The sequence below is a fragment of the Oryctolagus cuniculus genome, chromosome 12 (genome assembly GCF_964237555.1).
Source record: "Oryctolagus cuniculus chromosome 12, mOryCun1.1, whole genome shotgun sequence".
In the NCBI taxonomy this organism is placed as follows: domain Eukaryota; kingdom Metazoa; phylum Chordata; class Mammalia; order Lagomorpha; family Leporidae; genus Oryctolagus; species Oryctolagus cuniculus.
In genome coordinates, this window is record NC_091443.1 from 95,772,676 (window position 1) to 95,787,443 (window position 14,768).

Below are 14,768 nucleotides of genomic sequence, written 5' to 3' on the forward strand. Positions count from 1 at the left end.
CAGCCTGAGTACCTGGGAAGGACAGCCTTCTCTAGGCTAAAAAGAAACAGCTCTATGTATCATGCATTTAACTTAGCATTTAAGACTCTTGCATGCTATGGGATTAATTCCTTTCCCAGATCCTGACTCCAGACTCCTGTGCCCTCTGGGGCACAGTGATTGCTGAAGTTATTGGGTTTCTGCTACCCACATGTGAGAACTGGATTGAGTTTCTGCTTCCCAGCTTTGGGTCAATGTTGTTATAAGCATTTTGAGAGTGAATCAGCAGATGGGGCCTTTTTCCTACTGTGTCTCTCTCTCTTTTCAAATTTCCTCTCTCCCTACATCCAAATTTCTCTGTAATTATTGCTTTTAAAATAGATTATTTTAGAATAAGAAAACAAATGTTACCATTTTAAACTCAAAATGTTAGAGAACAATAATCCAAGGCACAGATTTGACTGTGCTCAGTGGGGTAAAGATTTGCCTGAGGGAGAATTATGGCAAAGAGGAGATTTTTGGACATTACAGATATATAGAATTTGTTCATTTATAAGATTCCATTTTTCTATAACCCAGTTTGTGAAATGAGCAACACTGTGAGTAGAATTGGAGATAACTGTGCGTTCATAATACACACTGCCTTGGAAGCCTGGCGGTTTAAATCTGAGTAAGTGACCATGAGCAGGTCAGTGAACTTCTTAGCTCATTATGCTGCTAAAAATGGATATATTATTCAGTCCTCCAGAAATGAACCTGCTGAATTAGGTTGTTGACAGGGAAAATGCAAACATCATTCTAGTCACAGTGCAGGGGCTGTAGCCCAGAATATTGTCCCATGGAGGAAATATCACTTTTCCTGAGTAAGCTTTGAGAATAAAACTTTTTTTTAATTCATACAGAGGTACAGAGTACTGCTGCATTTTACTCAGATCCTGAAACCACTGGGAAACAAGTGTGGAGCCCAGCTGGTGTCTTCTGAAGCAGTGGGGATACCTTAAATGATCTCCTTATTTCAAAGGGAGGGCTACTGTTTTCTTTCTGTCTGTTGGCAAGGACTTTGAGCGAAAGCAACTCACATAGACACACATAGCTTCGGGAAATGAGCCCACACATGGGAAATTGTGGAAGCCAGCTGCTCCTAATTGGGAAATTTTAGTTTTCGCTGTGTGAATCTTACTCCCAGTGACCCCAAAGAACAGGCTATCCTGCTTCTATAAGTGATGAGACAGTTATGAGTCTTATGGGAAAAGAGCTGATGTCACCCCTTTCTTATAACCCCAGCTTGGAGCCTCATCTCACATGGACTTACAGGGGAGACTCACCTGAGTGAGTGTTTGTTTCTGTGGTTTCTCACAGGGAGAGCACCAGGCAGTGGTGGGAAGAAGCAGAATTTGTTTCACTGAAATGTTAGGAGAATACTCATCTCATACTTTCGAATTTAGATCTTACTGTATCATAACTATTCACAGTAGATGTGTTCAGAAATATGCATGTCAGATTCACTAGTTGTGTAAACTCATAAATATAAAATTTATTGGATTATGAAATTTTCTGATGTATCTGAGTTGGAATTTTACTTAGTTTTTCTTAATTTAATTTTTATTGCTCCAGCAACACACTAACTCTGAACTAATTCACAATGTGATGGAAATGTTTGTTTGTTCTTTAAAATGTATAGCTCTCTGTGAAATATTTCATATTTTTCTGAGAGTTTTAACCCAAGGCATTATAAAACATGAGTTGTTTTCAAAAACAACAATAATTTTTCCATGTGTTCCTAAATAAATTTCTGTTTGTTCTATTACAGTAGTGACAAGTCTTCTGCTATAATGGTTATGAATCACAAAAGGAGTTTCTGAGACAGCAGCTAAACTGTGAGATCCTGGATCATTTTAGGTGGTAATGTAATAAGGATTTTGTAATGATTCCCGCAAGGATATTCCACATACTGGGAATATCTGAGAGTGCATGACAAAGGAAAAATATGGTTGCCTATGAGATCAGAATTGCTAATATGATAATTAGAAACTATGATATTAGCCAGAGTTAGTCCAAGTAGATTTGGTATAATTACAGGAGTGCAAAAATATAGAAATAAGATAGATACTCGAAGTTCACAAAATGATTACATTGGACAGAGACACATATTACTTGTTCAACATTTGTCATGGTGAATATTTTCCTGTTCCCCAAAACAACTACCAACATTTTTCTGATCGAATACCAGTGTGAAATGTTATATTCTTATCACTATTTTATTGCTAAAATTGAGTGCATACAGGATAAAAAGATATGATTTCTCAAAATGGAGCCCAGATAAAATAGGAATCTAGATAGTATGCATCCTGTAAGGGCACTAGTGTGGATGTGTTAGGGTTTTACATTTATAATTTGTTTGTTGGAGAATATAATACAGAAGCTTAATTAATAAGAATCTAAATCAAAATACTTGAGTATATAAAAGAAAACTCTTTAACATAAAATGAGACAGAACCATGGTGATGTAAAGGTTGATTCTTTTTTACAGGTATAAACATATTTCCTATATGCCATTAAAATGAACACCCCTTCCACTTACGCTATAATAGACAGATACTTTTTAGTCCAGTTTGGGATTGGAATTTCAGCCAACTCCTTCCTCTTTCTCTTCCACATCGTCACACTCCACCAGGATCTCAGGTCTAAGCCCATGAAACTGATAACCTGTCACTTGGCTCTTGTCCATGAAGTGATGCTCCTCACGGCAGTGCCTTTGTCCTTTATGGACCTGAATTTTTGGGATGCACTCAAATGTAAGGCCTTGTTCTACACAAACAGGGTGATGAGGGACCTCTCCATCTGTGTCACCTGCCTCCTGAGCGTCATCCAAGCTGTCACCATCAGCCCCAGCACCTTCTATTTAGTGAGATGTAAACATCAATTGACAAACTACATTATCTGCATTTTAATATTTTTTTGGTGTTTCAATTTGTCTTTCAGTAGTAACATAATCTTCCTCATTGTGACTTCTTCAAATATGACTCAAAATAATCTTCGTATTACTAAGCACTGCTCACTATCTCCCATGAATTCCATCATTGGGAGGCTATATTCCACTCTGACAACATTCAGGGATGTATTCCTTGTAGGAGTCATGCTGCTCTCAAGTGTGTACATGGTGACTCTCTTGTCCAGGCATCAGAGGAGGTCCCAGCACCTTCTCAGCACCAGCCTCCACCAAACAACCTCCCCAGAGAAAAGGGCCACACAGACCATCCTGCTGCTGGTGAGTGCCTTTGTGGTCACCTACTGTATGAACCACATCGTGATGTCTATCTCAGTCTATGTGCTGTGGACATATAACCAGGTCCTTCTGAGTATTCAGAAGTTTGCCCTTAATGCTTATGCCACAATCAGTCCTTTGGTGCTTCTCAGTTCTGATAAAAGAATAGTCAATATTCTGAAAAATATTCAAAGGAAGTGCTGCTAATTTTAGTAACTTGGTGTTGGTATATTTTTCCTGAAAACTATGTTCTTCTAATAGCAGTTAAATTATTCAAAATGCATGATTTTCTATCAGATTTAAATAAAATGTGTAGTGACTTTCTTATACCTAAAGACTTTTAAGATTTGATGCTACACAAATTATGTATGTTCTTTTCTTCATGTGAACCATGGATTGATATCAATATACCATTTCTCTTCTTATTTCATTTATTTTTAGTTAATGTAAGAAAACACTTATTTCTTCTGGCCTTGTACCCTAAAATTCTCCTGTCAGTAATCACATCTCTATGTGTACTTTTGAAAATGTTTTGCTCACTTTATGCATTTAATGTGTTTTGACTAAGTGTCTAAGTCTGATTTGAATAATGCCCTCAGCATGATTAATTCCATGTCTTTGGTCTATGTCTCCATCCAAGTAGTTGAGGTCTTCTTTCCTCACATCTGTGGGTGATCTCTAATTTTATTTCACTGCATTTAAATGTTTTCATCTTTCTTGATGTCAAGCAGTATAATTGTTACTTAAGCATTTGACTGTGTTTTTTGTCTGTTTGGAACACTGCATTTTGTATTTCAAGGATTTTTAATTTGAGTTTTGAATTAAGATTATTTAAATCACTCATTCCTTGAGTTTTGCCTTTGTTTCTTTTCCTATGTTCTAGGGAAACAGATTTTGAACCATCATGCTGCTTTCATGTTTATGTAATCATGTACATATTTCCTATGACTTCATGTCCCTGCACTGTATTTGACCAGATTCATTGCTGTCAGTATCTCAGCTCACCAGCTGTCTCATGAGCTCTTTGTACGTTACATTTTAACCCATGTTTTATATTAATTTTATTTCTTTTTTATTTTTTATTTTTTGACAGGCAGAGTGGACAGTGAGAGAGAGAGAGACAGAGAGAAAGGTCTTCCTTTGCCGTTGGTTCACCCTCCAATGGCCGCCGCAACCGGCACGCTGCGGCCAGCGCACCGCACTGATCCGATGGCAGGAGCCAGGAGCCAGGTGCTTTTCCTGGTCTCCCATGGGGTGCAGGGCCCAAGCACCTGGGCCATCCTCCACTGCACTCCCTGGCCACAGCAGAGAGCTGGCCTGGAAGAGGGGCAACTGGGACAGAATCGGACGCCCCAACCGGGACTAGAACCCGGTGTGCCGGCGCCGCTAGGCGGAGGATTAGCCTAGTGAGCCGCGGCGCCGGCCTATATTAATTTTATTTCTAGTATTTTCATTTATTACTTTCTCTTTGGTGCTTTTCCAAATATGGCTTACCAAAAATAGTTTCTTGCTTTTTTCACATTATTCTGTTTATTTTTTCACATTGTTTTGACTAAAATTATTAAGGATAATTCTTTTTTTATTTTTAACTTTTATTTAATGAATACAAATTTCCAAAGGACAGCTTATGGATTACAATGGCTTCCCCAACATAAGGTCCCTCCCACCTGAAACCCTCCACTTTCCCATACCCTCTCCCCTTCCATTCACATGAGGATTCATTTTCAATTCTCGTTATATACAGAAGATCAATTTAGCATACATTAAGTAAAGGTTTCAACAGTTTGCTCCCACAGAGAAACATAAAATGAAAAATACTGTTTGAGTACTAGATATAGCATTAAATCACAATGTACAGCATATTAAGGACAGAGATCCTACATGAGCAGTAAGTGCACAGTGACTCCTGTTGTTGACTTAACAAATTGACACGCTTGTTTATGGCATCAATAATCACCCTAGGCTCTTGTCATGAGCTGCCAAGGCTATGGAAGCCCCCTGAGTTCACTGACTCTGATCATATTTAGACAAGGCCATGGTCAAAGTGGAAGTTCTCTCCTCCCTTCAGAGAAAGGTACCTCCTTCTTTGATGACCTGTTCTTTCCACTGGGATCTCACTCACGGAGATCTTTCATTTAGGTTTTTTTTTTTTTTCCAGAGTGTCTTGGCTTTTCATGCCTGAAATACTCTCATGGGCTTTTCAGCCAGATCTGCATGCCTTAAGGGGTGATTCTGAGGCCAGAGTGCTATTTAGGACATCTGCCATTCTATGGGTCTGCTGTGTATCTCACTTTCCATGTTGGATTGTTCTCTCCCTTTTTTATTCCATCAGCTAGTATTTGCAGACACTAGTCTTGTTTATGTGATCCCTTTGGTTCTTAGTCCTATCATTATGATCAATAGCTAAGACCTGGAACCAACCTAAATGCCCATCAACAGTAGACTGGATAAAGAAATTATGGGACATGTACTCTATAGAATACTATATAGCAGTCAAAAACAATGGAACCCGATCATTTGCAACAAGATGGAGGATTTGGAAAACATGCTGAGTGAATTAAACCAGTCCCAAAGGGACAAATATCGTATGTTCTCCCTGATTGGCAACAACTAACTGAGCACCAAAGGGGAAACTTGTTGAAGTGAAATGGACACTATGAGAAACAGTGACTTGATCAGCTCTTGTCCTGACTGTTGATGTACAATATAATACTTTATCCATTTTAGTATTTTTTTGTTCTAGTACCATTGGTTGAACTCTGTAATTAACACACAGTTATTCTTAGGTGTTTAAATTTTAACTGAAAAGTGATCCCTGTTAGGAATTTGGAAAACATTATACTGAGTGAAATAAGCCAATCCCAAAGGGACAAATGCCACATGTTCTCCTTGATAGGTGACAACAAACTGAGCACCAAAAAGGAAACCTGTTAAAGTGAAATGAACACTATGAGAAACGATGACTTGATCAGCATAGCCCTGACTGTTGATGAACAACTTAATATGTTATCCCTCTTAGTATTTTTTTTGTTTGTTCTACTTAATACTTTTGGTTGAATACTGTAATCAATACACAGTTATTCTTAAGTGTTGAAAATTAACTGAAAAGTGATCACTGTTAAATATAAGAGTGGGAATAAGAGAAGGAAGAGATGCGCAATTCGGGACATGCTCAAGCTGACTTATCTCAAATGGTAGAGTTAGAAACATACCAGGGGATTCTAATTCAATCCCATCAAGGTGGCATGTACCAATGCCATCTCACTAGTCCCAGTGATCAATTTCTGTTCACAATTGACCATAATGATAGGACTAAGAGCCAAAGTGAGCACATAAACAAGACTAGTATCTGCAAATACTAGCTGATAGAATAAAAAAGGGAGAGAATGATCCAACATGGGAAGTGAGATACACAGCAGACACATAGAAATGGCAGATGTCCTATTCAGCACTCTGGCCTCAGAATCACCCCTTAAGGCATGCAGATCTGGCTGAAAAGCCCATGAGAGTATTTCAGGCATGAAAAGCCAAGACACTCTGGAAAAAAAAAAAAACTAAATGAAAGATCTCCGTGAGTGAGATCCCAGTGGAAAGAACAGGTCATCAAAGAAGGAGGTACCTTTCTCTGAAGGGAGGAGAGAACTTCCACTTTGTCTATGACCTTGTCTAAATATGATCAGAGTTGGTGAACTCAGGGGGCTTCCATAGCCTTGGCAACTCATGACAAAAGCCTGGGGTGATTACTGATGCCATAAACAAGCGTGTCAATTTGTTAAGTCAACAACAGGAGTCACTGTGCACTTACTCCTCATGTAGGATCTCTGTCCTTAATGTGCTGTACATTGTGATTTAATGCTATAACCAGTGCTCAAACAGTATTTTTCACTTTGTGTTTCTATGTAGGTGCAAACTGTTGAAATCATTATTTAATATATGCTAAACTGATCTTCCATATATAAAGAGAATTGAAAATGAATCTTGATGTGAATAGAAGGGGAGAGGGAGCTGGAAAGGGGAGGGTTTCAGGTGGGAGGGAAGTTATGGGGGGGAAGCCATTGTAATCCATAAGCTGTACTTTGGAATTTCATATTCATTAAATAAAAGTAAAAAAAAAAAAAGACTGAAAGAGAGAATCTTCAATCTGCTGGTTCACTCTTCAAATGACTACAATGGCCAGAGCAGGGATAATCTGAAGCTAGGATCCAGGGGCTTCTTCCAAGTCCCTCATATTGGTGCAGGGGATCAAGTATTTAGGCAATCTTCTGCTACCTTCCCAAGACATGAACTTGTGCTCCTATTGCATATTCGCACCACAGATGGCAACTTTACCCACTACGCCACAGCACCATTCCTGAGAATTGTTTTTCTTTTCCCCATGAAACTTAGGTGTCTTATGTTAGCCTTTTCAATTAGATATCTACTTTTCCTGGGTTCGTTTATTGTAAAGGCTGTTGTTTTTATACTACAATCTACCATTTCATACCCTTGCTAAAAAAATCACCATAAAAGTTTCCATTGACTATTAAAATTTATTCTATCGGTCTGCTTGAATTTAGCCTTAATACCAGTAACTCAGGTTTGATAGCTGTTATTTTGTAATAAAAATGTGTACCTGTCTATTTAAATCCCAAGATTTAGTTATGCCTTTTAAATGAAAGGGATACAAATTGTAAAGGAGCAAGTCAAATTATCACTGTAAATGACGTGATCCTATACATAGGGAAACTAAAATTCTCCACTAAGAGACTACTGGAACTCATGAGAAAATCTGATAATGTTGCAGAATATGCATGCATTGGAATTGTGTGCATATATATTTACTACAATCACATCTTCCTGTTGAATTGATTCCTTAGTCAATACAAAATGTTCTCCTTTGTCACTTTTAAGAGTTTCTGTGTTAAATTCTATTTTGTCTGGTATGGCGTGGATACATCTCCTTGTTTTTGCTTTCCATTAGCATAGAATACATATTTCTATCCTTTCACTTTCAGCAGCCAGGACTAGAACCAGCAGGCATATGGGAAGCCAGCACTGAAGGAGGAAGCTTAGCTCACTACACCACAGCACCAGCCCCCAGTCTGAATCTTTTAAGAATTAGGCAATTTCAACCAAGATTTAATTAACTAGCTCCTATCATTTTCCATAAGTATTTCCATTTTTGTTTTGGATTTCCTTTGCACTTTTACTTGGAGGCTTTCTGCCTTCACATTCTTTCATAATGAGTGTAGCATATCCTTAAGCATCATTTTAAGACACTTGTAAGGACAAGTGGTGACAAATTCCTTCAATTTCTGTTTGTTTTGGAGGGCTTTATTTTACCTTCATTTATAAATGAGAAACTTGCAGGGTATAGTATTCGGGGTTGACAGTTTCTTTCTTTTAGAAGTTGCACAGCATCTCTCCATTCTCTCCTAGCCTGCAGGGTTTCTGATGAGAAATCAGCTGTTAGTCTATTGGGGATCCTCTGAAGGTAATCTGGTAACCTGGAATTTCTGTCATGAACACTTTAGAATCTTGTCTCCATGTTTTGATGTTGAAATTTGACTATGTTTTGTGATCAAATAATTCCAATCATGTCTATTAGGAGTTCTGTGTACTTCCTGTATTGGATGCCTCATCTTTCTCTAAATTAAGAGATGTTTTCTACTATTATTTCACTGAAAAGGCCTTCCAATCTATGCTCTTTTTCAATTCCTTCAGGAACTCCTAATATGTATGTTTGTTCATTTAATACTTTCGCATAAATGTCAAACACTATTTTCAGTTCTTTTTTTTCTAATTTTTTGTCTGACTGAGTTATTTTCAAGGATTTATATTCTAGCACAGATATTCTTTCTCCTAACTCATGAAGTCTCTTGTTGAGGCTTCTGGAATATTTTCTAGTTGACATATGGGATTAATCATTTCTAATATTTCCATTTAATTTTTCTTCAATATCTCTCTTGGCATAATGTTTTATTCATATTGTGTATTTATTTATTTATCTCAAAAATTCATTTCTACATGTTCTGAGTAATCTTATCATTCTTTTGAATTCATTCTTCTGGCATTTCATCAATCTCTTTATCTTTATATTATAATAGTGAAGTGTTCTGTGCTCCATTTGAAGAGTCATATTGTCTTCTTGTTCTTGTTTCTAGAATTTCTGTGTTTATTTGTGTGCATTTGTGGAGACACTTAATGGACTCCTCTAATGGATTTTTTCTTTGAACTATAGCTCTGTGACTGAGTGGAGCATTTGTTCCTTCAGTGGATATCCAGAGGCATGTGATGGGTGGGGCCACAGAGCTCTGACAAGTGCTCAAGTATTGGGTGAGATTACAGAGTGGCATATAAGTCAGGCAAGGTAGATCTCCTCTATTGTCAGTTGAGAGGTAGGGTAGATCATCTCTTAAGGCATAGTACAGCCTCTCCTCCTCTATTCCATGGTGATAAGTGCCTGTGGTTATCCCACAGTGGCTACAGTCCACAGCTATACAGATGCATGAACTGCACAAAGGATCTATGGAGTCCTCAGTTTGAGCATGGAACCCTCTGCCATGACCCTCTCCAGGCAGTAGAGGAGCTCTGAGCCTCTGAGTCAAGGCACAATGATTGCCCAGAGACCCAGATGCACCCCATGCCCTATCAGGTAGTAACAGAATTCCCACAGTCATAGCATGCAAGGCTCCTATGGTCACAGGGTGCTGGGGATCTACTCTCAACCCCACATGCTGTCCTGTCCAAGAAGAAAATAAGGGCATCCCCAAAGCCAGATGCATGTGAGTGCTCCACCTTGGCAGTTTAGACAACACAACCTGTAATAGCATGGGGGGGGGATGTGAGTGCCTCATAGCCCTAAGTGGGTGCACCACACCCTACTAAACCTCTAGACCAGACTCAGAGTCAACAGGGAACACAGATTGATCCCTCTGATAAAATTGTCTAGTCTCATGTGTAGGATCTGCTGCAACCTCTTCTGGGTTTATGGTGATGATTTTTCCATTCTGGTCATAGGGAATCTTTGTGGAGGGATGCTTTTCTTTCACAAGGTTATATGGATACCCTACCCACCTTAGGAACAAAGTCAGTGTGGTACACAAGGTTCTTTCTCAGGTAATATTGTAAATATAGGTGCTGTTACAGTCTGAAATTGCTTTCAGAACCTGGTATCTCTTCCAACTCCCAGCTGCAAGAGTTATGTGTGGTGTTTATGTTCACTGTTGCGTGTGTTTGCTGTTCACAGTGCTCCATGGCATATCTGTCCTTTCTGTGGAATTTCCACTGCAAACGCCTCTCAACCTCTGCCCAGGAATGCATGTCCTTTGCTTTACTTCTGTAATCTTCTCCTTTTCAAAATCAGCAAGTCTTTTCTTGTTTTTCTTGCACAAAAGAAATGTCAGACAGTCATTGGATTTGATTCAGACAATGAAAGTAGGTCGTCTATATACTCAATAGATATATCTTCACCTGAACAGTTTTTCAGGGTCTTCTTTTAGATGATTAATTCAAGGCATTCAAGGATTCACTATTTTGTAATCAGCTCACTTGTGAAAGGTTGATGTCTCCATGTGAATGTGGTGATTCCCTAAGTAAGATCTGTTGGTCCTCCAATATATTCTTTACATTTTTTAAAATTATGCCATGTGCAATTAAAACTAGTTCTTTTTTGTAATGTGGAGAATTTAATTTCATTTTCTTGAGCAGTTCCCTCATTATTGAGTAGACTGGAAAAAATGGAAATTGTTTTCTTGTTCCTAAACTTACAGATGAAGCCTAGAATCTTTCACTACTCCATATGCTTTTGGTTATAGGTTTTCACATTAGATTTTCAGGTGATCTCATGAGCTTCTTGGAGTCTTATCACTAATGTATAAGAATATGTCTACTGGTTTTCTTTAACTCTTAAAATTATAATTTTGCTCCTTCATTTATATATTTTGCATTACCTCAATTGTCTTTGATAGTATGAAGTGTTAAATTTGAAAAACAAAATCAAATACTTGATTATAATAATGTATAATAATTTTTATATTTTACTGGATCCAGTGTGTTAGTATTTGTAAAGGTTACTATTTGTTTTCATGTGGAATATTGGTCCATTGTCTTCTTGATTTGTAATGCTTTTTAAAATACATTTATTTATTTGAAAGTTGGGAGAAAGAGATAGAATATGAATCTTCCACTTACTTATTCACTCTCTACAATGGACTGTGCTGGTTAAGACAAGATGAAGAGCCTGGAATTTCATTTGTGTCTCTCATGTAGATTTCAGGGGCCCAAGTACTTTAGATGTCATTCACTACATTCTAGGTACATTAAAAAAGGGCTGGGTCTGAATCAGAGAAGCAAGAACATGAACTCGCACTCTGATATGGGATGCCAGCCTCACAAACTTTATCTTAACTGGCTGCACAACAAAGTAACTTGTGATGCTTTTGTCCAGCTTTGGTATCATGGTAATATTGACCAAGTACAATGAATTAGGAAGTCTAAACCATTTTATTTCTGGATACTTTTTGGCAAAAAATGGCTATTTAGTTTCCATTAAATGTTAAAATTCATCATTTAAATATTTGACTTTGGAATTTTGGAGGGAAATATTTTAACTAATATTTAATTGTTAATTGACTATTAATTCTTTCCTAAGTGTATTTTCTTTCCCATGTACTCTATTTCTTCAAAAAAAAAAAAAAACCAGCCTTTTACTCATGTATTTTATAGGCACAGAAATAGAGACTGTGAAATAGAGTGAGAGGTAAGCTCCCATGTACTGGTTAACTCCTCAGTTCCCTGAAATGACTATGAGGTCCTGAGCTGAGAACTCAATGCAGGTGGAATCATAACTAAGGAGTTAGGAGCCAGAGCAAGAATTAATCTCAAGTAACCCAAAAAAGGGAAATGATTATTCTGTGTAGATTTTACTTGCCCATCTCTAAATGCCCATCCAGGTTATATATCCAATTTCTTGAGTTTATTTTAATAATGTGTGCGAATCACATTTTTTCCTAATTTATAATATTCTCTTGTAATGCATTTTCCAGGGAGGTGAACAGTAAAAACTGGAAACAAAAATAAACAAGGCAGCCGGCGCCATGGCTCCCTTGGCTAATCTTCCACCTTGTGGCACTGGCACACCGGGTTCTAGTCCCGGTCAGAGCACCGGATTCTGTCCCAGTTGCCCCTCTTCCAGGCCAGCTCTCTGCTGTAGCCCAGGAGTACAGTGGAGGATGGCCCAAGTGCTTGGGCCCTGCACCCCATGGGAGACCAGGAGAAGCACCTGGCTCCTGCCATCGGATCAGCGCTGTGCGCCGGCCGCAGCACACCAGCCGTGGCGACCATTGGAGGGTGAACCAACGGCAAAAAGGAAGACCTTTCTCTCTGTCTCTCTCTCTCACTGTCCACTCTGCCTGTCAAAAAAAAAATAAATAAACAAGGCTATATCCCAGTCAATGAGTCACTGAAAATGTTCATTGTAGCATAAAAATATGCATATAACTGAGGTCTTTAACAAACATATTTATTGTGCAAACAAGTGAGTTCTTGAATATACATAAAAACAGGAAAGTCTCCATTTGTATTTGTGTTTAGATAAAGGTACTGTGTTTACATCATATTTTAAACAATACTAAAATAAAACAGAAAAATATGTAAATGACAGAAAATGTGAAATACTAGTGTAATTGAAGAATGCTATGGACAAAAGATAATTTGAGAATCAGTTTGGTTATTAATCAGCACTCATTATGTATTCAGCACTACTCCACACTTGGACACATTTATTGATATAGTTTCTAAGAGTTTAAAATGAGTAACACAAAGTTTGATTGACTATAAGCTGATGTACTTTTAATCATAGTACCATTTATATGATAATGGAATCAGCATTTGGATACATAATAGACAAATAATAAATAAATGAACAGAGGGAACACATTCCACTTCATGGAGTAATGCCATATCTAATTCCAGAATCAAAAAGAGTCAATTATAGAAATAAGTGACAAGCATTTAGGGTCAGTTGAGAGAATGCAGATTTTTAAAAATAAAGATAAAAATACTGTGATTGGAAAGATCTGCCCTTGAATGCATGATCACGTAAATACCAGACCATATGTTTCTAGTGACTGCAAAATAATGAAAAGAACAATCAAAGAAATGTAACAAACAAGTACACTATAGCCATAGGCAAAGTTCATCACTTAATTATCTTCTGAAATAAATGAAAAAATCCAAATTCAGACATATTTACTGTCAAGGAAGTGCTGATAAGCAGACATGTTCAACAAAGATAAAAGATTAGAACTCAGTTAAAAGGTCTACCAAGGCTAGCTTAGTGTTTTAGAAAAAGAAATATGTTGGCTACTGATAGTTAATATCTTCTGCATGGAGTGGTGTGATTTCAAAAATTTTAGGAAATATAAAATAGAATTCAAGCAAAAATAAATATGAACTTTCTACAAATTATTTGAAAATACAGAATATTGGTATATTGCTGTGTTTCAGGTGAAGAGACTGGGGATTTGTAACAAGTTTAACATCTATTTCCTAAAATAACCACATAAAATGTCTTACTCACTTGTACAGTGCTGATATTTTTGCACTTGGGAAAAATAGTATCTACTTTAAAAACTTAAGGTAGACAGGTAAAATGCTCAGGAACATATAAGAATTCTAAAAATGCAAATAGACTTGGAAGGAACATATGAATAGTTCCCAGAAATGGGAGGAAACCAAGGAAATGACCCAGAGAAGCCATCCACCAAGAAGACAGTGTTCCATTCAGATATGGGTGACCACAAGGACATCACACCCATGTGCCCTGTCTGATTGCCATTATGTAAGTGAAATAAACAATAGAAATAAAGTGATTAGTGATATTCAGTTGTGACATATCTATGCATCAGAGCTAAAACATACTTTCTTTTTTTACTTGCAAGAAATAATATGTCAAATTTAGGCCTAAAGAATTTCCATTTGTCTAAATCTACATACAAGAATTCTCCTATCATTATGATCAATTGTGAACAGAAATTGATCACTGGGACTAGTGAGATGGCATTAGAACATGCCACCTTGATGGGATTGAATTGGAATCCCCTGGTATGTTTCTAACTCTACCATTTGAGGTAAGTCAGCTTGAGCATGTCCCAAATTGCACATCTCTTCCCTCTTTTGTTCCCACTCTTATATTTAACAGTGATCACTTTTCAGTTAAGTTTCAGCACTTAAGAATAACTGTGTATTGATTACAGTATTCAACCAAAAGTATTAAGTAGAACAAACAAAAAAATACTAAGAGGGATAACATATTAAGCTGCTCATCAACAGTCAGGGTGAGGGCTGATCAAGTCATCGTTTCTCATAGTGTTCATTTCACTTTAACAGGTTTCCTTTTTGGTGCTCAGTTAGTTGTCACCTATCAGGGAGAATATATGGTATTTGTCCCTTTGAGATTGGCTTATTTCACTCAGCATAATGTTTTCCAAATTCCTAACAGGGATCACTTTTCAGTTAAAATTTAAACACCTAAGAATAACTG

The 14,768-nt window shown here is 37.5% G+C and overlaps 2 protein-coding genes and 1 long non-coding RNA gene across 3 annotated transcripts in view; 1 reads left to right on the plus strand and 2 right to left on the minus strand.

Annotated features, from left to right (window-relative positions):
- Positions 1–14,768, minus strand: part of LOC103346435 (neuroblastoma breakpoint family member 4) — a 1,612,367-nt gene that overhangs the window by 257,166 nt on the left and 1,340,433 nt on the right. The gene's annotated exons all lie outside the window — the stretch shown is intronic.
- LOC138844805 (trafficking protein particle complex subunit 9-like) overlaps positions 1–14,768 on the minus strand; it is a 315,342-nt gene that overhangs the window by 116,660 nt on the left and 183,914 nt on the right. The gene's annotated exons all lie outside the window — the stretch shown is intronic.
- Positions 2,540–3,451, plus strand: ORYCUNV1R1670 (vomeronasal 1 receptor oryCunV1R1670). The gene has a single exon (NM_001167360.1). The coding sequence runs from the start codon at positions 2,540–2,542 to the stop codon at positions 3,449–3,451; it is 912 nt and encodes a 303-aa protein (NP_001160832.1).